Source organism: Hemibagrus wyckioides, linkage group LG04 (genome assembly GCF_019097595.1).
Source record: "Hemibagrus wyckioides isolate EC202008001 linkage group LG04, SWU_Hwy_1.0, whole genome shotgun sequence".
In the NCBI taxonomy this organism is placed as follows: Eukaryota; Metazoa; Chordata; class Actinopteri; order Siluriformes; family Bagridae; genus Hemibagrus; species Hemibagrus wyckioides.
In genome coordinates, this window is record NC_080713.1 from 17,156,295 (window position 1) to 17,182,506 (window position 26,212).

At 40.5% G+C, this 26,212-nt stretch overlaps 3 protein-coding genes across 7 annotated transcripts; 1 reads left to right on the plus strand and 2 right to left on the minus strand.

The window, feature by feature from the left end:
• Positions 1–352: 352 nt before the first annotated feature.
• On the minus strand, positions 353–8,016 carry bida (BH3 interacting domain death agonist). The gene is made up of 4 exons (XM_058387587.1): positions 7,875–8,016; positions 4,510–4,795; positions 3,219–3,349; positions 353–811 (listed from the first exon to the last, which is right to left on the minus strand). Exons 2-4 carry the CDS (start codon positions 4,775–4,777, stop codon positions 647–649), a joined length of 564 nt encoding a protein of 187 aa, XP_058243570.1. The 5' UTR covers positions 4,778–4,795; positions 7,875–8,016; the 3' UTR covers positions 353–646.
• Positions 8,017–8,529: 513 nt separating this feature from the next.
• On the minus strand, positions 8,530–15,067 carry wee2 (WEE2 oocyte meiosis inhibiting kinase). Of its 2 annotated transcripts, none has more exons than XM_058387701.1 (12): positions 13,629–15,067; positions 12,683–12,948; positions 12,377–12,582; positions 12,224–12,278; positions 11,195–11,364; positions 10,940–11,061; positions 10,662–10,808; positions 10,429–10,533; positions 10,242–10,327; positions 9,716–9,886; positions 8,977–9,125; positions 8,530–8,842 (listed from the first exon to the last, which is right to left on the minus strand). In XM_058387701.1, exons 2-12 carry the CDS (start codon positions 12,944–12,946, stop codon positions 8,683–8,685), a joined length of 1,635 nt encoding a protein of 544 aa, XP_058243684.1. In that variant the 5' UTR covers positions 12,947–12,948; positions 13,629–15,067; the 3' UTR covers positions 8,530–8,682. The 2 variants fall into 2 exon arrangements, with proteins under 2 accessions (XP_058243684.1, XP_058243683.1); XM_058387700.1 differs by having other exon boundaries at positions 12,683–12,955.
• A 163-nt stretch (positions 15,068–15,230) lies between these two features.
• dennd11 (DENN domain containing 11) lies at positions 15,231–25,424 on the plus strand. Of its 4 annotated transcripts, none has more exons than XM_058387705.1 (10): positions 15,231–15,802; positions 17,106–17,205; positions 17,336–17,494; positions 19,129–19,276; positions 19,557–19,695; positions 20,348–20,479; positions 20,776–20,926; positions 21,193–21,261; positions 22,833–23,024; positions 23,186–25,424. In XM_058387705.1, the coding sequence occupies exons 1-10, from the start codon at positions 15,421–15,423 to the stop codon at positions 23,196–23,198; spliced, it is 1,485 nt and encodes a 494-aa protein (XP_058243688.1). In that variant the 5' UTR covers positions 15,231–15,420; the 3' UTR covers positions 23,199–25,424. The 4 variants fall into 4 exon arrangements, with proteins under 4 accessions (XP_058243688.1, XP_058243686.1, XP_058243689.1 ...); XM_058387703.1 differs by having other exon boundaries at positions 23,459–25,424; XM_058387702.1 differs by having other exon boundaries at positions 15,232–15,802; positions 23,455–25,424.
• The last annotated feature ends 788 nt before the right edge of the window (positions 25,425–26,212 follow it).

Here is a 26,212-nt window from a genome sequence, read left to right on the forward strand (position 1 = left end):
CAGTAATTTTTCTCCCCCAGCTTTTAGACCCAATTTAGTCACTTCCCAACAACCCATCATAACATAGGCTAGCACTCGATGGTGAGTGTGAACACATGCTACGTGTGAATATGGTGCGCATGCTGCATCATGGCAAGGACAATGTTATCCAACATCTGCATACATGATCTCACAGCCACACACAACTGGTTAGTGCTGCTGTGACTGACGGGGTTTTCTGTCCCTCTTCCTCAGTGAGAACAGCCAGTTTGGCTCTGTTGGCTCATGGCTACAGCTGGCTGTGACGTTGTTGGAATTTGAACTTAGCACTTTCTCTAGCAAAACATATCAAAAAACAAACTTGGGGGTAGTGTAATTTTATTTACAATACCTTTATTAGGGTGTTAAATCATAGGGAAAAAAGTCAGTAACGTCACAGTTCATTCATTTTTGTTTTCTTTGACAAGAAATAAATTCAAAAAATTAATTCAATACACTGAATACATACTGACAAATCAGACAAACAAACAAAAAAACATCACATATAATTGTTCTAATGAGAGGCAAGTAAACACTGACTATATGGTTATGTAAAACTTAAAACAGTAACCTGAGAATATAGGTGACACTTGGGTGACACAAAGCACTTTAATCATGTCATGAAAGTTTATTGTGTCATGGTGTTATACAGGCCACGCAGCAGACGAGGCGTGCGTTCACAGACCGCCTTCACCAGGGAGAAGGTGAGCGCCATCACCATTCGCTCAGTGTGAACACCAGGCATCTCCTTGAGTAAGCCATCAACCCCCTGAGCCAAGCAGTTCCACCAGCCCTGCAAACCACAGCATATAACACACACAAATACTTTCTCTCCGCTCATCTTCAGTTTCAACAACATATTCATTCCAGGACAGCATGATCTGAATCAAAAATAGGTAAATCTTGTAATATTTGGGCCGTCATCATCTTTTTAAATTAGTTCCTGGTACTGGACTGACCAGCAGAAAAACAGGTGCTTCAGTTCATAACAGTCACTGTGACACAAGTGGGTTCCCACACACACCCCCCCATACTGGGACAAATCCTTGGTGGTTAAAGGCAGCATGTGGCAGCAAGTGGAACCTGATGTGGTCTTTTGGTATTGCAGGCCATCACCATCAGTGTCTGCTTTTGTGCTCACTGCAGTTTGTAGCTGTGGTTATTTGAGTCACAGGATGTTTTTTTTGTTTTTCAAGCCATTACACCATTCTATAGACCCTTTATGTGTGAAATGTCAGGTCAGCAGTTTATGAAATAATAAAACCAGTCCATCTCTCAGCATGGAGAAAACAGTCTGCACTAAATAAATGAGGAAATGATTACATAACAGTTTTAAAACATTTTTTTGTATTGTGATTATTTTCTACTATATTATGATATTCACAATACCAAAAACATACTGTATTTCAAAGGCATGAAAATCTTTGTCCTTAAATATTTTTTTTAACATTTTAACCCACATTTAGCATTCTAAACCCCCCAATAATTAATAAATAAATAAATAAATAAAAGCTGCTTGCTTCCCAAAATGCATGGTGTGTTACTTTGTCACTAGGAATAAACTGTTCTAGAGTCCAACCTAACTGACATCATGTTGATCAGTTATGCAGTTGTTTTTGTCTGCACCCAAGTGTGACTGCTGCAAACCACAGTAAGAAGAGAAAGCACTAATCTGTTCAAATGCTCTAAAAGCTGCAAGTGTGAAAGCAGCTTGAAATCTGCCATTATTGTGCTGGCATTAAAAACAAACAGAAACAAAAAACACAGGCATTAAAAACCAATGTCTATTACAAGACTCTATTCAAAAGTCTACTCAAGGCTTTGACCCATACATCTGTAGCTGGATTTTAGACTTTTTTTCAATTGAACCCACTTCTCTACTTCCTCTTCATCATCTTCTGTACATACCACAAACAAGCTTTTTACAGTACAACAGTGACTGAAGAACAAGTCTACACAACAGTGTACAGGCTGATTTCTGTTAATCAGGAGCTGTAAACCTTGACAATGCTCATAAAAACCTGACTCACAACACAGTCTATGGTGGTCATTGATGACTGATCCAGTTTCAAGCTCACTTTCCTGCTACAAGCTACCTTGTCTCTCAGCAGCTGGACTTTCTGAGAAGGCTGAAGTATACCAAGCGGCCTGGACAGCTGCTGATGACCTTCCGCTTTAGACATCTGTAGGCCACAGCTACATGGATCCCACACACTTTTGTTATCTCCTACCATTGCTATATAATCATATACTCATTCATCTCCAGACGGACTATCACAGGGGTGTCCAGTCTTCTCCGTAAAGAACTGGGGGAGGTGGAGGTTTTTATTCCAATCAAACAGGAGTCTCAACTGATTCCACCTGTTTAATGAGTTGATCTTGGCTTTCACTAGACTCCGGTGTGGCTTCTGCTCGACTGGAATGAAAACCTGCACTTACACTGGCCCTTTCTAGATAAAATTGGACACCTTTGGACTAACAGATATTTTCCTTAGATTAATCAGCTTACTGGATCAGGCTGACTCACTGGAGCAACTGCCTCTACATGTCAACTCTACACATACAAACCACTTGGCTGATAAACATCAAAACTCTAAGCAGGAATGCACTGATACATAAACACTGACACCCGAAGCCCATTTGTGTGTTCTTCCTTACATATTGCATTTCTGGCAGTAACATACTCAGTGACTGAATTCTGTCTATAGCTGGAGCTTACCCTGGAACGCTCACTATGGGAGGGGAAGATATCCTAGAATGGGTTGCCAGTCCATCTCAGGGCACCTTGCACATACACATTCACACTCTTTCACATCTGTCAGCAATTTAGCACAGCTGTTCAAACTACTGGCATGTTTTTGGGAGGTAAGAAAAAAAAAACAGAGAACCTAAAGGAAACTACTGTGGATTTATGAAGCAAAGAGAAACACAAAGGGCCACACAGTAATCATACAGAGATTAAGGTTGAACTGGTGACCCTGGAGCAGTGGGGATGAATATTTCCTGCTGCACCATCATGTCTTATGCTGCCTTTCATAAAGGAATTTGCACATACAAGATTAGATATTACACATTTCCTATACATATGTAGGCATATATATAATGTTACTATAACAACGGCAGATGCAAAATTATTCCATTGCACATGCAGAATAATGATAAAGGTGATCTATTCAATTTATTCTATAGATTATACTCACCTCTTCTGAAGAGTTGCTGAGTTTCTTGGCCAGACACTCAGCGGCTTGAGAGACAACAATCTCATTGAATTCATCTGCCATTCTAATGAGCTCAGCAGCCACCTCCCTCACCATGAGCACTTCATTATGCACTATACACACAAACATAGCGGTGACACTGTTAATGTTTTGTACTGGTCTGAGCTGATCAGATGCACAGTATTGGTGTTTTTAAACACATGTTAAGGCTCTGGGTTACAGAAATTTATAAGTGATATGAAATCAGCCTTTTCAGCACTGTGGATTTGAACCCATTCATGCTGTACAGTGATGAGTGTAGAAGCTGTGCTGCAGGTCGGGTGCAAATTCTAGATAGTGGCAAACGTTGAGTAATAGTTTATTACTTTTCAGCGTTATGTTTGCAAGATCATGTAGGCCAAATGAAACGAGGCAGTGTGATGAGGCCTGCGCACCTTGAGTTTGACGTGTCTAATGGTCATCCACTTTCACTAATGGGTAGGTGAAGACAGCCATAAAAACCCTTCAGTTAAAAGCTAAAGAGTTTCAGAAATGTCAAATTAAATTACAAGGCCACTAATGCATGCAGTAGTTTATATTTGGGAAAAAGCCCTTTATTTCTGGCTCAATTGTTTTAATAAAAAGTAACTGATTAAATGCTTCCCTTTTATTTTCTCTTTTTTTATGCTTCTCCTTTTTGCTGCCAAAACAGCCCTGACCCGTCATGCACTGTGTATTCTGACACCTTTCTATCAGAACCAGCATTAACTTCTTCAGCAATTTGAGCAACAGTAGCTCGTCTGTTGGACGCCCATGATCTGCCCATGTTGCCGGTTCACCACTGTTCCTTCCTTGGACCACTTTTGATAGACACTGACCACTGCAGACCGGGAACACTCCACAAGAGCTGCAGTTTTGGAGATGCTCTGATTCAGTCTAGCCATCACAATCATCCTTATGCTTGTTCATTTTTCCTGCTTCTAACACCAACTTTGAGGACAAAATGGTCACTTGCTGTCTAATATATCCCACCCACTAACAGGTGCCATGATGAGGAGATCATCAGTGTTATTCACTTCACCTTTCAGTGGCCATAATGTTATGCCTGATCGGTGTAAATTTATGGCAATACAACAGTAAGTTATCTAATGGACTACATAATCCACCCAGTACAGTATAATCCAGTACATTGTCTACTTTATAACATTATAATATAACAACCAAAATATGACACATTCCTATGCAAAGAAAAGAAAACAAAATCATAAATTGTCATAACTGAACTAGTAAATACCTGGTAACACAAGATCAGCTTGAGGAAGATCGTGTAGACCCCTGTGAAACGAGTGTCCGTCTGTTTGCAGCTCGCCATCGCATTCAATGCCAAAGTCATGGTCCTCGGGATACTCTATATCGTCCTTTAATCCTTTGTGAGCTGCACTTCTGAGTTCACAGTGCAGATTCTCTAGCTCCCTCTGTAGCTCACAAGGCAGACTAGGACTTTGCTGGAGGAATGACAGTAGTAAGAGGGGAGTTGATGGAATGTCCATCATGCTGTTCATGTCCTTTCCTCTTGTACTCTGTAAAGTTAAACAAACACATTATGAATATGCAGTCAGATTTATTTACCTATTATTAACTAGGACAAAAATTAGGAAGCTCAAAGTCTAAGCTGTAATAAAACTCTGAAAGAGGACAGAAGTATATTTTGCCCCAGGCACAGTGAGGAGGATGGTTAGAGGGGCAAAAAGGTTCTCCATGGAGCATGGTTGATGATTTGCAGAAAGATGGAAGCAGACTCAAATCCATGCGAACAAACTATTTGGACGGCGTGCTGAAGAAAATTTTTTCTTTCACACTAACCACAAACACAAACGTCTGCAGTTTGTCAGACTCCACTGAAACTTTCGTTGTGGTTAGATGGGACAAAGATCACCCTGGCAGCAAGTCAAGATGGGTTTGGCACAAAAAGAAAGGTGCTTATACGAAAGAGAACAGGCTCATAATGTTTTTTCTCCAAAAGCCCTGAGAACCTTCTTAGAATACATGACATGCAATAATCAGAGTATACACTATTTCAGGTCAGGGTTAAATGTGAGCAGGTTGCAAGGCCAAATAAATCATCAGTATACTCAAGGAACTGTGTAAACGTGCAAAACCCTACTATTATTATTTACAAAACTACAGACACACTCAGACTAACATTTTTACCTACAGTAAAGCTCTTCCCGTGGCAAAACACTGCATTGCACTGCAAATTTCCCTTCCTTATTCACACTCACTAGAAACAAAAAGCATGTAGAAGGAACACAAAAACAAGGAAATGTGTGATTATTTACTTTGCCCTCACAACAGCTTCGATTCTTCATGGCAGGGAGTTCATAAAATATGTGAAACATTACTTTGAGGTTCTGGTTCATGTTGATATGATTACATCATTCAATTCTTGCAGATTATTCAGGTGCTTTGAATCTATTGTTCTACCACATCCCAAAGGTGTTCTACTGGATTTAGATCCGTTGACTGGGAAGGTCAGTGAAGAACACTGAACTCATTGTCATGTTCATGAAACCATTCTGAGGCAACTTGCTTTGTGACATGGTGCAAGGAAATAGCCATTAGAAGATGGTAGTTTGTAAGCGATGCACAAGGTCAGCAACAATACTCAATAAACGAATAGAGGCACACTGAAACAACTGATTGATATTAATATGTCCAGAATGTGCCAAGAAAACTTTTCTCCACATCACTGCGTCGCCTCCACCAGTCTGGAGTCTTCACACCAGGCCGGCTGTGTGTATGGATTCATGCTGTTGATGCCAGAAAGCGCAAAAACCACCAGAGGAAAAAAAAAAAAGAAAAATTAAAAATGTACAATAAAGCAGTTTTATAAGTGTACACAACCTAAACTAATATGGGGAAGAGTATATCAGCAGGGCGCATCTCGACTTACTTTCCCACTCTTTCTTACAAAAACATTCTAGATCCATCACGCTGTAAGGTCATTTCTTTCATTTCTTTCTACAGATTTTTAGCTGGATTCAATTCAATTCACTTTATTTGTGTAGCACTTTTAACAATGGACAATGTCTCAAAGCAGAAGTATGGAAATATAGAGAAAAAATGATAAAGTTTAAAGTTAAGTAACGATTTTATCCTTAAATGAGCAAGCCTGAGGCGACGGTGGCAAGGAAAAACTCCCTGAGATGTTAGGAGAAAGAAACCTTGAGAGGAACCAGGCTCAGAAAGGCACCCATCCTCATTTGGGTGACACTGGACAGTAAATAATGTCCTTTCTACAACAGCAACCAAGGGCTCATGAGGAACTATTAGGGCAGTGTAGTTCATTATACTTGTGGTGTTAATCCTTTAAAAACACTGATCTGTTGATCTGGATGAATGCTTTGGTCATTGTTGTGCTGACATTCCTGATCATCTTCAGCTGACTAGCAGACACCTCAAAGTTTGGCACTGGCATTTGTAGCTAGTCATAATGTCTTGCAGCTCTAAAGCATGATGCTGCCACCACCATGCTGCACCAGGGGTATGATGTGATTTTTGATTTTTTTTTGCACCAAACAATTGGAATTATGGAATTATTATGCCCTTCGGAATTGGTGTTTAAGACAGTTATGTAATTATTTCCTCATCTATTTACTGCAGACTGTTTTCTCAATGATTTCAGTTTTTGTTTGTTTTTTCCCTCTGAAGCTCCTTTAGGAAATAGTGTTTGATAAAAAAAAAAAGATTAAAATATGCTGATGACGATTTCTGCCAGTCTCTCAGTAAGTCTTTACCTGACTTATACCTCAAGCTAGCACCTGACTGTTGAGACCATTACGCATTCTGCTATAGGTTTGGGGTGATTTCCTTTAGCTTGGATGGTTTTTTTTTTTTTTTTGTGAGAAACAGCTTCTGTTCATCATACCACATAGCCCAGACATGTGAGAAATATAAGAGACTTCTAGGCTTCATGACTGCCTCCCATGGTGTTCATTACATCTAATACTATATCATTCTAGTACATCTAATATTTCGTTCCTGATCGAGTGAGACACAATGCAGCTCTTTGGGAACCTCTACATAAATACTACAGAAACATCTGACCTTTGTCTGGGGTTTAGGCATCAATCAGAATGATGACAGCTATATGATAATTACCTTTGAACACGAAACTGAATATTGAATATGATTCGTCCATTCTAGACAAAGCAACTTCCCAAATTATAAAAATGTGTACATACTTATTTTTATATTCTATAAACACTGAAGGTGGAAAAGATTGTGACATGATTTTCATGGATTCATCACAAAAATCAGCCATTTAAACAGGGGTGTGTAAACATTGTATACCAACTGTCTGTGTTCGTGTGTGTGTGTGAATAAACAAACACACACACACACAAGTTTGTATTCGACTAGGTAGATAGTTTAACTTTAGACACAAACACACACTAAGAAAGTCCTTATGTTCCGTAGGTTTTGTTAAAGCTATCTAACTCCGTCAGACCTACGGTTATTTACAAGCGAGTGACGTTTTTGTTAAAAAAGAGACGTATTTGAACACTAGCAAGCTAGCTTAACTAACTACCCAAAATCTAGTCTAAACACAGTTAAAATAAGCGTAAGTCAAATGAATATGTGAATAAGAAAACTTACATTCGTTTATAATTCGCTGAAACCTGTCGGAGCGCAGGGTGAACATTCCTTACTGCGCTCGCTCCCGCGACCAGTTTATATACCTTCAAATATATCCTTAAAACCACGGCAAATGAAGGAACAGTGCTCGGACGATGCTAAACATGCCAAAACGGGGGTGACCGTCTCCATGTGTGAATGCAAAAGCTCTTAACGTTTTAAAAAAAAAAGCTACACTGAGTAAAACTTGGGACTAAACTGTAGAAAAGTAGACTCTTGAAGTTGTGGCAAATGTTTGAAATTATTTGAAGCAGTTTTTATTCTGTTCGAAAACTGAACACCCCTCAGGATACGTATTTTTTGGTAGCGACACAAGAGCGCTATCTTCCCGGAAAGTACTTTTGTTATTAATATTATGGTCCCAGTGCTGTGTGGAGTTTTTGCTGTCGACTGCAAGTTGGACAATACAGTACATGTGATTACAATACAGTACATATGTAGGTGTAATTTATATTTATAAAAAAAATAATCTTGCTATTTAGAGATAGTGGAAAGTCCCACTAACGCTCGTATATAAATGATCGTCCTCTGGTAATCTTTGGAAGGATACGCAAATGTTTCTATAGAAAAAACACCCACATGCACAGACAATGTACACCACACACACAAAGGTATTTAAAATCTTTATTTACAAGGATAAAACATTTAAGTAAAAAACAAAACAAAAAAAAACAGACCACTTCCACTGGAAGCGTAACAGTCTGGATAAATTCACATCATGAATAAATATCCACACATCTCCAGCCCAGTTATGCCCATTAGGCTAGGTTCAGTGCCCCAGGCAGCCAAAGCTCATGGAGCGAGCTGCGGTTCGGCCCACCAGCCTCCGTGCAGTTCGGGGAAGTGATCCAGCTTGCGAATTCATGAATCCTGTGGTGAGAGCAGGTTGTTGAGGTGAGACAGCTGCTAACCGAGCCTCCTGGAGTTCCCTACAGACATGACAGGAATAGAGTCAGTGGACATGAGTAAAAAAGTTCGCAACGATGACAGCAGTGCCCCCTAGTGGGAATGTTGTCGACAACATGTTAATTCTGGAAAGATTTAATCCCTGATGCACCCTCACCTTTCCAGCATGGCTGTCCTGAACTTCTCCACATTGAGCTCTCTGCGCAGCTGTGCAGCCAGTTTTCCAGCTCTTTCTCTGCGCAGCACCGGGTGCCTACACAGTGCAGACGCAGACGGCCTCACAGCAGGATCTGGGTCCAGCATTGTCTATCAAACACAGGATATACTCATCAATACAAGTTGCTTAAAGGAAACACTACTCTAAATGCTCAGAGATTCTGGTGACAGTTTGTTGTTATCATCATTTCCCACACCAACATCACGGAGAGACAGTACTAAAAATATCTGTAATGGTGTTTAATTTTAGCACGCATCTCACTTAAATGATAATTTAAGGCTTCAGGGTTTCTAAAACCGATACAGCAGGGCTTTTTTCCACTCACTATTTTACAAGTTCAGTATTTATGGGAAATCCAAGCATGAGAGCAGAGTGTCACTTGCTGGAGATGGACATGTAGACAGGAAAGCAAAAGGCCAATAGGTAGTTAAAAAGCAATGAGGCTAAACTTTAAATCACCGAATACAGACCAAAATTAGCTTTCATTTCAAAGTAAAATACTGGATATACCCAAAGCTCACTGAAGAATAATTATATTAAAGTCAGGGTGAATTTTTTTTCTTGGAAGGAAAAAAAAAAAAAAAAAAAAAAAACCATCACCAAGAAACAATCCAGGTAAAACGAACAAAACATTAGGAATGTCTCTCTCTAGACCACTCTTCCCTTTATAATATTTCACCTGTAGAAGATTTCCTAAGGCTGGTGTTAACTCTTGGGGCAGGCTGGGTAAGTGAGCCTGCCTGAGGCGGTGCCACTCATCTCCATTCTGAGGCAGTGGTTGAGCTCCAGCTGCTAACAGCACCGTCAGGCTCAAGGCAAAGATATCTGCCTTGGGTAAGTGTGTGTAGTCCTGCAAGTCAGCCAGGGCAAACAGTTCACAAGCAAAATCACAAGTGGAACATTTAAAAAAAAAAAAAAAAAAAATTGCAAGGTGAGGAAAAAACCCCACATGATTACTGCTGACAAAAAAAATATCATTGGCTGTTACCCTTTACTGTACTACCAGTTCTCTTTGCAGAACAGACAGTGCCCAAAAAAACTCCTCATTTTCCTTATTTACATACAAATTAACAACAGTTATATGAAGGTGAATGTAGCACTGTGGGGATCAGATGCACTTTGTCTAGGATCTCCCCAGGTGAAAGATCATGTGTTCGTGCCTCATGTGTAGTGTCCCTTCTTCACCCAGAATTCCCCCAAAATACCTCTCGCAAAACTTCACATGCTAAGAAGCGGCTGTCCCCCTCCTCCACCTGAGGACTTGAGGTGGAGGTCACGTGACCCAGATCCCCTACAACGATAAGGACGTGCACTGAAACCAGGTCGATTGTGCCATTAAACAGTCTGTAGCTATACAAGCCATCCTGAACAGTTATGAATGGATTGGCTTACCAATTTTATAAACTACCCCTGATGAAGTGTGTCCATTATCTTCCTCGTCACTGTCTCCCGCTCCACCAGCACTGGAGTTTGGCTGATGGCTGATGAATATGTTACCTCAACAGCAAAGAGCATGGACATTTACTTAAGTTGAACTCTAAAAAGACAAACTGAGATTGTGGAAAGAAATGAAGCATATTTAATTAAAAAAAACAAAAACAACAAACACCCCACACACAACGCACTGGGTTTGATATCCAGATGCACCAGGCCTGACGCATGGATGTATTTTAGTCCCATTGAGACCTGAAGCAGCAGATCCCTCAGCTCTGGCTCCTGAAATAATTCACACTGTTCTTTCTTCTCTGTTATGACATCATGAAGGCTCCCACCTGCAAAGTGGGCAATATTTTAATGATATGGACATACTGTATGCTCAGGTGTACAGTAGCTGGCTAAAAAAAAGGAAAGGCAAGTGCCCTTAGTTGTAATGTCTCAAATCACATCAAATCACACACAGTACCATCACAGTACTCGTTTTGAATGATCATATGGTCATCTTCAGCCCAAGCAGAATAGTAGCGCACCACATGTGGGTGATGTCCCAGTACAGCATGGGCATATACCTCTTTTAAGGCCAGCTGCCTGCAGATAAAACAAAAAACACAAATCCATGATATGGCTTTCTCCACACATTATGTACATGTACAAATACCACTTCATACAAAGCAGCCTCAGTCTGGCCAGGGGGGAAAGTGTTGTTCTGGTGCACACTTACTCATTGGCAGAACCTGCAAGTGGCCTGCGCAAACGTTTAATGGCGTACATGCAGCCATCCAGCCTCTTCACACAGCGATACACTGCACCAAATTCGCCCACACCGATTCGGCCCAGTTCCAGGAACTCGCTCTCATAACGCGACAGCATGAGGGCTGGCACTGCTGGTCTCTGAGTGCCAACAGATGGAAGATAAACACAGAGCCACAGATGGTTGGGTTTTTGTAGGTTTTCACACCAGTAGGCCATGACTTGTATGAAACCTCTCACCAACAGCAATTTTAAGCTGCTTCATGCTTAGCACAAAAACTTAAGATGGCTGACCTGGATTTAGGAAAAATGTAACTCTTCTCACTTGCAGATCCATGCCATCACTCATCAGATGCCCACCAACAGAACTAATTTAGTTACTGGCAAACATTCTCCAACATTAAACAATAAAATTTATAATTTAACAACCAAGGCAATGTCCTCTGAATCAAACCTTTATTTGTAGTTCCTAACAAGCTCACAGCTCTGAAGGAGCATGTGTTGGATAAATTAATAAAAAGATACCACTTTAGATACAGCACAAATATAGCTGTACCTTCTGAAGTAACAGAGAAAGCAGATTACTAAGTACTGTGTGTACTAGTACTACTGTACATGGGAATATGCCTACAAAATGCATGTCTACACATCTGACAAGAGAAAATATTTATTTAGAATTCAGCTAATACTTACTTTCTGCAGAAGTTAGTTTAAGAAAATTAATGTTAGATGATTAACCTGAACTAGTAGGAGAATGCTACTTTGTCATGCAAAGGCTCAGTCAAGGATCTGCATTTACTTTGCTTTGTTGGTTCATGCTACAAAGCAAGTGACGCCCAAGAGCCATATGGTATTACTCACTATTCATAACAGCATGAGATACAGAATTGTGCTTTGCATGTAGCAGAAACATTCTCTGCTTTACTGATGTTCACAAAAACTTAAGGTTAGCCGAGAAATAAACGGTACATCATGTTTCCAGATATGTCTAATGCTGTACCTTCGATGGAAGAAAATAGCCTTCATCTTCAGACGACGTCTGAGTTTCCTTTGACCTGCAGAAAGCAAATGTGGAATGATTGAGAGCACTGTGTGCGCAACCAGGACAACTGATCAGGAATTTTGAGTAATTTTGTTTACGGAATCTTGTTACCTGTGGCCATCATAGTCATCATCATCACCATCACTTCTACAGTTCTTCCTCTTGTAGTGTTCGCTTTTCCTACGCACTGTATCTGGCGTGAAAGGGTTAACATTGACTGAGGGCGCTTGGTCAGACAGACCAGGCCGGCACAGGACTCTCTGGCAGGGACATGGCTTGCTGCTTGAGTAAGGCAGCACGGACTTGGAAAGTAGGCTCTTTTGGAGTGCAGGGGGTTGAAGGGGAAGACAGTAACTAGAAATTTATTAATGTCCAAATCATTGCTTTCAAGCAACACAGCAAGGGCTATAACGTTACCTTTGGTGTACTGGGGGAATCACAGAGCCTCAGCTTCCTCCAAGCAGCATAAGGTATTGGTGAGGTGGGTGCAGCTGGCGAGACGGCGTTACTCCTGGTGCGGTGGCGCTGCACTCTTGGTGTTCGGCAAGTGGAGGATGGACTTCTTAGTGACACACTTCTGGGTGTCCAGTCTTCCACACTGCTGTCGCTGCTGTCCTCCTCGCCACAGCTCAAGAAGTACAAATGCTGCTGCACCGATTTCTCATTTGCTGCCCCCGCCATACCTAGCCACTGGACATTTAGTAACTTAGTGATGTTCTAGAGATCCAGAAGGGGACTTTATGGTTTATTTGACTGATTGGGTTAACGAATGAGATGCAAGAGACCTGCACAACCTGTATTCACACAAATAAGTGAACTATCTGAGCTTAAGAATAAGCAGAGTTTGCTAAAAACAAATTATATCATTAAAAAATCATTATTGATCAAGTTTGTTATGAAATAAGGAAGCTGGCCCAGGTAATTCAGCAGCTGGAAAACATTCTCTACAAGCCTGACTAACTCAGCCCAGGTTTTGGCCACTGGTAGCTGGTCCAAAGCTAGATTTTTTTTTAAGCTTGTACTAAAGTGTGCTTTTTTTAAGGGAACTGGAATATTGTATATTTTGTGGAAGTATTTTTTTTTAAATAAAGGAAACAAAGCAGTGTCAGTTTATTAAACATGATTGTGTCATGTTACATTTATTATTTAGTTTTTTTATGAAGTCTCCAATTCTCATCAATTGGCTTAAAGGGAAAACTATAATAAAAGTCATACCTATGAAGGCCTATAAGGAACAAATGCTTTAGGTACCTAAATTACTTGAGGTAACAGCAGGGATTTTTTTTAATGACAAGATTTAAAGCATATGAAGTCAAAGATCGTAATATTTATTATTATCTGAAATCTTGTACCGCCAACTTACCGTAAGCAGCGCGTGCCGCCACGCTTGAGTTTCGCGCGCTCCGACTGTAGCTGTTAACGAGCCTCCAGCTGCCCTGCTTTAGACCACTCACTCCACCCGTCTGAGCTCGCGTGTATTTGACTGATTAATGGGCGGGATCTTCCACCTGTCAGTCAAGCATTTCATCCAATGGCTTTTTTGCTTAAGACACTACAGGTCGAAATGACCTGTCAGTCATGTCAATCTTTCTTCAGTTAAAAAAAAACAAACATCTATAACACACCATTCCTTAAACCCTAACAACAAAAAATTGTTACAATAAAAAAAATCTTTTTAATTATCCAACTCAGCAACTTTGAAGAAGTCTTAAGCCACGCCCACATCCTGATAATATCAGTTTGTCTGATACACTATATTGCCAAAAGTTTTGGGACACCCCTCCAAATCACTTCAGATGTTGATTTTCAGAGATTGGGCTTGGCCCCTTAGTTCCTGGAGTGACAATTTCATGGGAACAGTTTGGAGATGGCCCCTTCCTGTTCCCACATTGCTCACCAGTGCACAAAGCAAGGTCAAGATCAAAGACATGGATGAGCGAGTTTGGTGTGAATGAATTTGACTGGCCTGTCTGACCTTGACCCAAGAGAACAAGGTATTTGTGAAGAATTAGAGCATGAATTAGAGCAGCAATAATTAAGGCAGGCCTTCTCGTCCAACATGCCTGACCTCACAAATGCACTTCTAAAGAAATGGTGAAAAATTCCCATAAACACACTCTTAATCCTTGTGGAAATCCTTCTCTGAAGAGTTGAAGCTGTTATAGGGTGGGCCGACTCCATATTAAATTCATGTACATTTTCACTGAAAAGGCAGACATCCCAGTTTTAGCCTGGCTCTCAGTCTCCGCTCTAATTCATCCCGAAGGTGTTCTGTCGGGTTGAGGTCAGGACTCTGTTCCTGCACACCAAACTCTCTCATCCATGTCTTTATGGACCTTGCTTTGTGCACTGGTGTGCAGTCATGTTGGAACAGGAAGGGGTCATCACCAAACTGTTCCCACAAAGTTGGGAGCATGAAATTGTCCAAACGTCTTGGTATGCTGAAGCATTAAGAGTTCCTTTCACTGGAACTAAGGGCCCAAACCCAACCCCTGAATTAATGATTTGGAGGGGTGTCCCAAAACTTTTGGCAATATAGTGCATGTTTACCAACCTTGTACCATAACGCTGAAAGTAATTGTTCTGTCAAATGTTACTAGGTGTGTTCATACTTTCGAGTTGGGCTCCATCTTGGTCCTTTTTTATTTTCTATTCTATTCCTCTTTCGATTTTCTATTACATTGTGTTACACGTGTTGCTGTGTGTTAGAGGTACACGCACACTGACATTTCAAGTCTAGCCCTTGCTCGTGTCACCATGACATTTTTTTTTATTCCATTCGAAATTTTAAGTAGGTGATTTTATTACAGCAAACTAACACTTTACTAAATATAGCTGATGATGAAAATCAAGTCATATTAAAGATAACCTGCTCGTGTTTATTATATCCGTTTCAGAAATGTTCGGTTCTCCACCTTATATAGCGCAAACATATCACGTGAGCGGAAGTGTGTGACCTCATCAAAACAGTGTCGTCTCCCGGTCGTGTCCGGTTTCTTCGTCTCACTTCGTGCATATTTTGAACGTGTCTAGCTGCAGACATGTTTTATTTCCGAATTCAAGGAGTATTTTACCTTGAGAGAACCAATTAAGGCCGTGAACACCGTCGAGACGACGTGTATTCCCGACTCTCCGTCGTCAGTCGCGAAGCTGCGATGATGGTGGAGCAGTCGGACCGAGCTCCGCTACTCGACTGGGAGGAGGAGGTCGGGCGGGCCGAACCGACCCCCGCCGTACCTGCTCCTCACAGCGGTGGATTCTCTGCCACAGAACCGACTGACCGCTGTCCTCCGAACAAAAACGGCCCGAATAACGGCTGGAGCGCGAGCCCGGGAGGTGTAGGTAGTGTAACAGCTGTTAAAGGCAGGGGCAGGAGCACGCGCCCTGGGCCGGAGGGGGATGCTTATGCTTCAGGCACGGATGAGGAAGGAGACTGCGCCTTCCCCGGACCCGCCATCAAAACTCGGGCAGTCCCGGGGTGGGAAGAGAAAGACCAAATTGTTGCAGTGTTTGTGGTGACCTTTGACACGAGATCAGGTGAGTAGCTTTACAGCACAGTAGCGCTTCAGAAGCTCATTGGCTTCAAGGGTTAATTCTTATTAGACATAATGATTGTTCGTGTAGATATTATACATACTGTATGTGCAGGCATTAAATTCGCACCACAAAAAAGTGAAAATGGCTAGTTTTGTAAGTCATCTTGCTGACTAATACACACTGCTGGACTTCTGCTTTCTTTGCTGTACAGTAAGGCTGCATAACACATTGTTTGGAAATGACTAATGCTTTAATGTCATTCATTCATTCATCCATTCATCCTGGTTATGGTAACTGGGAACACTGTGTGCGAAGCTGATACACACCCTGAATGGAACACCAGTCCACCATAGGGCACCAAGCAGAGACGAATTAACACACTCCTTCACACCTAGCTGCACTCAGAGCAACCAGTACCAATTAACTGCTTGTTTCAAATGGGTGGAAACTGGAGAACCAAAGATGAAAATCCATAGAGATGGTAACCTGAGCTCAGGATCGAGCCAGGGCCCCTGGAGCCATGAGGCAACTGCAATATCCATTGAGTCACCATACTGCTCCAATGCTGCTAATGTAATATGTTATGAGTCCTTTCATGATCAGCCATTGTTGTTGATGAATCATGGCATTTTCTAACTAAAAGTAGACTTTTATCCTGGATTGCTTTTTTTTCATATTTTTAATATACTGCAATTCCTGTCAGATCTCAACAAACAACTCAAAGTGCTTTCCTGAGACCTCAAACCTGTACTACCCTACATTTTTTATTCCAGATTTATAATATAGGACTAGGCCGTATTTGCAGCCTACTTATGCAATGCTTGTAAATCCATACTTGTAATGTCTCAGCATATTTTATTGATAACATCTGTTATTAAACTAAGACAGAGTCTCAATATTGTCAAGGATCTAGCTGGACAAAAAAATTGGTCAGTTGTTATTGCTGAACTTCTACACTGCGACAGCATGTCAGGATAACACACACACTTACTTTAAGTGTAGCTTGTTTCAAAATAGTAACACACAAAATCCATCATAGTTCAATACTTGAAACAACAATTTGTAAAATAATTGAATAAAACAAAAGAAAAAATTGTGAGGTACTTCTCATGACCCCATTTATAATCAGTGAACCCCACATGGGGTTAGGACTTAGGACTCTTATTGTAGGAACTGCTGTAATTGTATACTATCCTGTTTCTTCCTTGCAGCTTGAATATACTATTCGACATATTAGGAGAGAGACTGAAGGCTTCTTCTTCCATTATGTAGTTATCATGGTTTTTACACTTGTCATGGACAGGAAACATTGTGGAGTGGTGCTTACCTCAGGACATAAACCTGGATGGTGTGGAGTTCAAGTCGATGGCCAGCGGCTCGCATCGAATTGCAAATGATTTCATGTAAGAATTCGTTTTTAAATATTAAATGAAATGGTCTGATAGTTTTCTATACAGATACAGTGCAGTTTGATTTGGCGCGATGTACCTTACTATACATCTACAATAGAATGCTTGTTTTGACTGTTTCTAGATATTTTCGCAAAGGCTCTTTCTTCGGGCTGGCATGCTTTGCCAATATGCCGGTGGAGAGCGAGCTGGAGAGGGGGGCTCGAATGAAGTCTGTCGGCATCCTGTCACCATCATACACTCTTCTCTACCGCTACATGCATTTTTTAGAGAACCAGGTCAAGTAAGTGATTTTGATCCACATATATCCCTCTATAAAGCATTAGCCAATTTATGGACGCTATGATTTGGAGCTGTTTTTAGACATCAGTGTATATTTAGACCAATTTTGGTTTCTTATGTTTCTGATTATTGCATTTAGTCTGTGCTCTGTATGTTATCTGACTTACCAGACAACTTACTCCCTTGTTCTCTTTCTCCCTTTGTTTCTATATTTATTAACACAGGTGGTCAAGATTTTTTCATATTATAAGCTTAATTCTATTTTTAATATTTCTCTTTTTATTTGGTTGGTTTATTTGGTTATTGGGAGTCTAAGCTTTTGCTCTAAAGTCTAGAGATCAATAGTTTGTATCCTGACAATGACACAGCCATCCATGGCTAGAATTCCAAGAGAGGAAAATAGGCTGAGATCTCTGGGTAGGATGGCATGCTGTCTCTCCCCTACCAGTCAAAGTGACACCAGCCAGTTGTGGGTGTCTATGAGCTCACGCATGTAGAAGAGGGTGTATAGTGCTTTCTTCCAAGTGTTTTGCTCTGCTTTGTGATGCAGCAGTTTGAAAACCAGTGATGGCTGCCTTTATTTGTCTTGGAGGAAGCACATGATAGCCTTCACCTTCTCTGAAAACTGTCATATGATAGTTGGCTTAAAAAGACCAGATTCTTTTGTTAAAATAGCTCTAAGAAAGTCTGAAAAATTCCAGTAAATATATATATATATATATATATATATATATATATATATATATATATATATATATATATATATATATATAATATAAATCTGAATGCAGCCTTATTTAATTTGCACCATCTCCTCTGGATTTAATCTGTTTAATATCCATCAGGCTGTGTGCTCTGGAGCCACATCCAGCCATGCTATTACTATTTTCTTTCTGTAAATGTGTTCTCTAGGGCACTTGAATCTTTACTGACCGCTTATTCTCAAAATGATACATACACTCATGGAGCTCTTTATTATGAACACTATAATAAAACCGTGTAGGGTCTCCATTTGCTTTCAAAACAACCTCAATTCGTTGTGTTATGGATTCTGGGTCCATGTGAGATTCTGGTTCATGTTGATGTGATTGCATCATGCAATTCCTGCAGATATTTCAGATGTAATGTCATGCTACGAATCTCCTGTTCTACTGCATCCTAAAGGTGTTCCACTGGATTCAGATCTTTGAAATCATTGATATGTTAATGAAACCAGATTGAGACGATGGATACACATGGTCAGCAACAACAATTATTGAGAACGTTCCCCACACCATTATACTACCTCCAGTAGCTTGGACTGTAGACAGGCTGTAGAAGGCTGATTGGGTTCATGGATTCATGCTTTTGATGCCAAATTCTGATCCTACCATCTGTGTGCCTCAGCAGAAATCGAAACAGACCAGGTTACATTTTTCTAGTCAACGGTCTAGTCTTGGTGAGCCTGTGCCCACTGCAGCTTCAGCTTTCACCACTGCACTGCTGCCACATGATTGCCTGATTAGATAATTGCATGAATGAGTAGGTGTACAGGTGTTCCTAATAAAGTGCTCTGTGAGTGGATGTAGTTCTTGTTATGCTTGATTCAGCTTGAGAAAACTCTGTGAATATGTCAATGCAACTGTTCGACTATAGGCACCAGCTGCAGTGCCCGGGCCAGTATTCACCACTGGAGGCATTTTACGAGGATAAGAAGGCTGTGCTCCCTCCTGGAGGGAACGGTCTGGTCACGGTCTGTCCGACCAGCACCATGGTGAACCGTTGCATGCATCCAGAAATGAAGGTGAGAGCATGTGGAACTCTGAACTGCTAAAATGTGATCTTTTTCTCTTGCCTGTTTTTAACTCTGTTTAACGTCTGTTTATAACTTTCGCTCTGCTAAACAGAGACCTGCATTAATAGAACAGGAATCCATGTCTCTGGTTTCACGTGGATGCTTCGTCTATGATTATATTGTCCTTAAGTCCAAATCTGTGTCAACGTTCATGTCGTGCATTGTCTTTTCAGTAAGTTTGAATGGCATTCTAAGTAGCGGATGAATCATGATTGTTGTTTCCTGTCAGATCACACATCCTGCTGGCTGCATGTCTCAGTTCATCCGTTTCTTTGGAGAGCAGATCATGGTGTTGTGGAAGTTTGCCTTGTTAAGGAAGCGCATCCTCATCTTTTCTCCTCCACCTGTTGGCGTGGTCTGTTACCGGGGTGAGACTCTAGTAGTATTTTTTGCAAATGAAATTAAAACTAAAGATGCAGTAAAACATGTTTGTAGATACACTATATTGTCAAAGATTTTGGGACACTCCAAATCATTGTATTCAGGTGTTGTTTTTCAGGGGTTGGGTTTGCCCCCTTAGTTCCAGTGAAAGGAACTCTTAATGCTTCAGCATACCAAGACATTTCGGACAATTTCATGCTCCCAACTTTGTGGGAACAGTTTGGAGATGACTCCTTCCTGTTCCAACATGACAACGCTGAGCAAGTTTGGTGTGGAGGAACTTCACACAGTCCTGACCTCAACCCGATGGTGTGGGAGCATGAAATTGTCCAAAATGTCTTGGTATGCTGAAGCATTAAGAGTTCCTTTCACTGGAAATAAGGGGCCAAGCCCAACCCCTGAATTCAATGATTGGGAGGGGTGTCCCAAATGTGTGTTTATGATCCACAAATGCTAATGTTTTACGTTTGTAAAACAAAGTTGGCCTGCATTACCTTCATTCATTTATAATACCAGTGAATACCAGCTTTTATAACATTTAGAATATCAGATCTTGGTAAATTGTGCGCCTGTCAGTTTTTTTTTCCAGTGGTTTGTGATTTGTGTTGTTCCTTTTCCTTTTCTCCTGACTGTTTTCAGTATACTGTTGTTGCTGTCTTGCTAATGTGTCCATACCTGGGATTGGTGGCTCTGTACCGGAGTTCCGCCCCTTCTTCTATATCAATGTTGCTGACATCACAGCTCTAGAGAAAGAATTGTCCTACGTGGCTTGTGAGTACTTCATTATAAAATGCTGCTGGGGTTTTCTTTTAAAGTAAATATAATGAAATTGTGAGTTGTTACACAACTGCTGCATGACTCAGTCATGAACAGGCTTTCCTTTATGAATCTGTTTCCTGCTATTGGAATAATTACATTATTGTATATATAGAATTTTATAAGCTGTCTCAGATTGATTGAAAAGCACAAGTACAAAGTTGTGGTGATTGACATACCTAACTTTTTTTTTGTTTGTTTTTGAATAGTGCTTTCAAGCCTCTGCTGTGTGTGTGTGTGTGTGTGTGTAGGCACTACAGAGAAGATTTTTGAGGAAAAGAAGGAGCTTTATGATGTCTACATTGACAACCAGAATGTGAAGACACACAGAGAAAGCCTGCAGCCTCTGCTGCGAATTAACAATGCTGACAGGGAGAAGTATCGCAAACTCAGTGAACAGAGGTACTGAGACGACAGCTGTTACAGTAGACATATGAACATGAATCCATATTTATTTACACAGCCAGTATTTTCACTGGAAGACTTGGGAATAAGTACCTTAATGTTTCTGCCTTGCTTAAGGAAGATAGAGTACTCCTGCAGTGTAAATAAATATGCCAAAAAGCATAGTTTCCTCCTATTGTGTAATGACGTGCTTAATCATCTAAATTAAATGACACATATCAGATTGTTGTGATGGTGGTGATGTCATGAAAATGTCTCTGCAGGCAGTTGTTGCTGTATTCCCAGGAGGTTGACGGAGACTGCACCTCTAGTGAGGAAGACCTCTTTATTCTGTGAGTAGTAGATTTGTATTGTTTGCTATCATATAAGCTCATGTTTCCTAACCAAGTATTGGAGAGCTCCAAATACTCCCATGTTTTTGCTCTCTCAAAGCTGCCCAAATACCTGTACCAACAATCAGGAGTTGTCAGAAAATGTTAAAAAATAAATATTACAACACTGGCTAATACAAATACATTCGTAAGCTATCTTTTCCACCAGTTGTGTTGTTGGCCCTCTACCTCCACGTGAACAAAGCAGTGCATGAAGTGTCCAACATTACACTTTTTTTTTTTTTTTTTTTAATTGAATAAGTGCATCATTCAGGTTCTCGAAGTGCACTTCTTCTTGTTGGGATTTCAGTGTGAACACATTACCCACATTATTTATATTACTAAATGGCATGGAATAGTGCACTGTATGCAATTTGGGATGCACCCTATGTTGCCGTACCCATGTTCACAGTCAGACATGCTTTTCTGTTGGTCAAGTCTAAACAGATACAGCTTGTATTCTGTGGAAATACACTATATTGCCAAAGTTTTTGGGACATCTGCCTTTACATGCACATGAATGTAAAATGGAGTTGGCCCGCCCTTTGCAGCTATAACAGCTTCAACTCTTCAGGGAAGGCTTTCCACAAGGTTTAGGAGTGTGTTTATGGGAATTTTTGACCATTCCTCTAGAAGCCCATTTGTGAGGTCAGGCACTGATGTTGAATAAGAAGGACTGGCTTGCAGTCTCCGCTCTAATTCATCCCAAAGGTGTTCTGTCAGGTTGAGGTCAGGACTCTGTGCAGGCCAGTCAAGTTCCTCCATACCAAACTCTCTCATCCATGTCTTTATGGACCTTGCTTTGTGCACTGGTGCACAGTCATGTTAGAACAGGAAGGGGTCATCCCCAAACTGTTCCCACAAAGTTGGGAGCATGAAATTGTCCAAAATGTTTTGGTATGCTGAAGCATTAAGAGTTCCTTTCACTGGAACTAAGGGGCCAAGCCCAACCCCTGAAAAACAACACCTGAATACAATGATTTGGAGGGGTGTCCCAAAACGTTTGGTAATATAGTGTATGAAGTATATTTTTCCCTCACATCATCTGCTCCAGCAGCTATGATGTAGACTACAGTAACAATATCCTGTCAGTGTGACTGGGGAGGCCAAGCTGATGTTGGATGAATATATAGTCAGATTAAAATGTTTTGTATGTATTGTATTGTAGGGAGGTCACAAATTTAAAGAATTCAAACTGGGCTGCTTAGTTGCCTAGTATGATCTGAATTGACTTATGTAGGGATTCTATTATTTAAAACCTTATTACCGTTTAGTAGGGAAATGAAATTACAGCTCCATGATCAACTCATTACTTTTGAACTCTAAACCATTCATTGATTATATAATCTATTGATTAAAAAACAAGAAAAAACTAGTTTCCCAATTTAGGCTCAAAAAGGAATACTTTATTCAAGTATAATAAAAATGGATGCCCATTACCTTAATTTTATTTTCCTGTCATGCTAACTGACCGCAAGTGCTTAAGCTGTCAGTGTATACAGTAAGTATTTTGTTTGTTTTCCCAATGCTAGGTTCTTTATGGAGCAGAACAACCGCATCTTTCAAACTCTGCTGGAGGTTGCAGGGAGTGCTGATCCCACCCTGACTCCCGAGCATGTGCGTGCTATGGGCTTGGATCCACAGGCTGACCGCGGCTTCCTCGTGGATCTGCTGGAGGTCTACGGCATCGATGTCATGCTGGTTATCGACAATCCATGCTGCCCGTAAGGCCAGAGAGATTTCTCTCTCTATCTCTCTCTTCATCTGTCTCACTAATCACTAATGCTCTCTCTGGATCCGCTAGCCTTGCTTGGCTGGAACACACTGCCTGACTCCCTCCTTTCCTCTCTTTGTCTTTCTCTTTTTCTTGGCCCGGGTGTCTCAGGAGCCAGTACTGACCCCTGGCCTCACCGCTGGAGCGAAATGATACTGCCTCTTCAGGCTTTGATACACTGCTGCCTTCACGCCCCTGACGTCTGTCTGCTTATGTATGTCTGTGTGTTTGTGTGTGTTTTCTCAGTATCTTGACAGCTACCTGTGGGTTTCTTCCCCAACTGCACCTACGCTCACGCCCTGAAAAGTGACAAAACTGATCTCTGTGCCTCTTTGTTACTGCTTGTTTTGTGGACCTCAATTGTGACTCTTTTCTTCTAGCCAGTGCTGTTTTGGAGACCTGATGTAACGGCCCTGTGTGGGTCTCCAGTGTGCTTCATCTGAGCCCCACAGACAATAAAGTAAAGCAATGGAAACACTTTCAGCCTTGTATCCAACTGGTTTTCTGTCTGGTGAAGGAAGGTAACCGAAAGCCAATAAACCACTACATGGTTATACAACGGTTTTTGCAGATGAATGGTATAATGACTGGAACCATTTAATTGGACCACATTTCCATAATCCCCTGCAGTATTTATTAAGCTTACTCCATCTGAATTAAAAGTTTATTTTCTAAAAATAAAATGGACTCCAGTTTGACCATTGTGGTCTCTCTCTCACTCTCTCTCTCTCTCTCTCCACTGTTGCGTTGTGGTTTATGTCAGCCTTTATGCCTGTACCTAATGACTGGATAAGTGCTGATAAAAGAAACATATTTTGAAGAGTGCTCCAAAATCCTTTAAGAATTCATTAGTTACAAATTCTGGTCTCCAGAGTGATGAAGTGTCTGGAATGTAAATTCATGATGAAAGACTCGAGCGTCTCAACTGCTGTATGTTCACCTTCAATCATGATCATGGACTACACTGGATTTGCTGCAAATACTGTTGATTCTGAATCACTTTATTTTCTAAAGAGCAGGGCTGGAAAACCTGCAGCATCAGAATATATCTATCTGGATTAGATCAGCTTTCACTTTCGTGGCATCAATTTTGGCCAAAGTAAATGAATGGTGTTATCATGTTGTGTTTTTGCCCTTGGCTTAAATGTTGCATTATAGTTTGTCACACCAGGAGTCCCTGCACTAAAAGACCAGTCACTTCATTGGACGGCTTCAGTAATATGAATATTACAATTTGAAAATACTGTAATAAGGATACAGTAGGCACGAATGCTAACACCACGGACTCGGAGAGGGTTTAGATATGTATATCTTTATGTATGTATTTGTGCTGAATTGAACACATTCCATACTCTTGGTGTTGATTGCAACTTGTATGTTTTTGCTGCTGCACCATTTGAAGCACATTTGGTATACACTGATAACGTTTGAACCTTTTCTTGTGTTCCTTTGAATGTTTCCCCCCCGCACACACACACACACACACAAAAATATGAATGTGATTCTATCAGTGAATGCTGTATTGTTCAATGACTTTTGTAGACTTTTCTGTGTAAGCTGGGTTTGTGTTTAAAAATGTATTTGCAACTAGCAATTATTTGACTTTTTAACTGAACTACATCACATGGCCATACTGGCATACTGGCAAAGTCAGCTGCTGCTCCCTAACCGAATATATTCGTTCAGCACCAGTTAATAGATTACATTTAAATCACATTACATTCATTGTAACCCATGATTTGAGCAAGGAAGAGTAGCTTGCCCTTAATTATTACCAAACCAAAAGCAGTCCAGATTTGTGTCCAATCCTCATACCAAACTCTAATTTGAATGGGTGACTACAAATAATAATCATGTCTCCATTCTGTGAATGAGTGCAGGCGCTCGTTATTTGACTGGGATACAAAGAATGCTTTTGCTATTACTGGTAAAGTCTATCGAGTTTAAATTAACAATATATACTGTTTATCATGTCCAGAGAGGTTATTTGGCGAAATTGTTGATGTGATTTTAAAAAAATATATATATATATATGTATTACCTATTCTTTTCCTCATAATGAATATTTTATAAACAGCGTTAAGTTGATCTTGATGAGAAAATGTACAGTAATGATTGTGTATGATTCAACTGTGTAAGAATTCTTAAAGAAATAGGTGTTGACTAAGCATTAAAATGTCATTAACACATACAGATTGGAGAAATGTTCAGCTGCCGTCTGTAGTCATTTAACATTTTTCCCCATCATGCTGCATACTGTAACTGCATGTGGTTGTATTTTTTTTTTTTTTTTGGTCTAAACCCACTGGTTCTTTTTACTGCCATCTTGAAATAAACTCTCTTAACTGATCATGATGGTTTTATGTTTTCAAGATTGAAATTAATGCCCCCTTAATTATTATTATTAGATTAAAGAAATAGCAGGTAGTGATGAAGTTCCAGTTTTTGCACATCCATAAATAATTGGACACAGGGATGCCTAGTCTTATCCAAGGGCTGGTGTGGATGTGGTTGTGGAAACCCACACCTGAGTTTATTGAAAGCCAAGATCAGTGGATTAAACCGGTGAAATTAGTTGTGGCTCCTACTTGATTGGAATGAAAACCTGCACCCACACCAGCCCTTATAATAACATCAGGGTTTGATAAAAACTGTCCAAACATTTTATAAGCTGGAGAAAAGTTCTAGAAACTTGCTGGTAATGACAGACAGTGATTGTAAGCAACATAATTGCCTCCAGTATAACATGGCTATGACAGCTAGCAATCTGTATGTTGCCTAGCCTACATGTTATCCTGCTCTGTTTAGTGCATTATGTCTACAAATAGGAAGTGTGTAATTATATAAATCCGCATTTGCTCAACAACCACCGATCAGGCATAATATTATGACCAGTGACAGGTGAAGTGACTAGCACTGATTATCTCCTCATCATGGCACCTGTTAGTGGGTGGGATATATTAGGCAGCAAGTGAAGATTTTGTCCTCAAAGTTGATGTGTTAGAAGCAGGAGAAATGGGCAAGTGTAAGGATTAGAGTGAGTTTGACAAGGGCCAAATTGTGATGGCTAGACAACAGGATTAGAGCATCTTCAAAACTGCAGCTCTTATGGGGTGGTCCCGGTCAAAAGTATCCTTT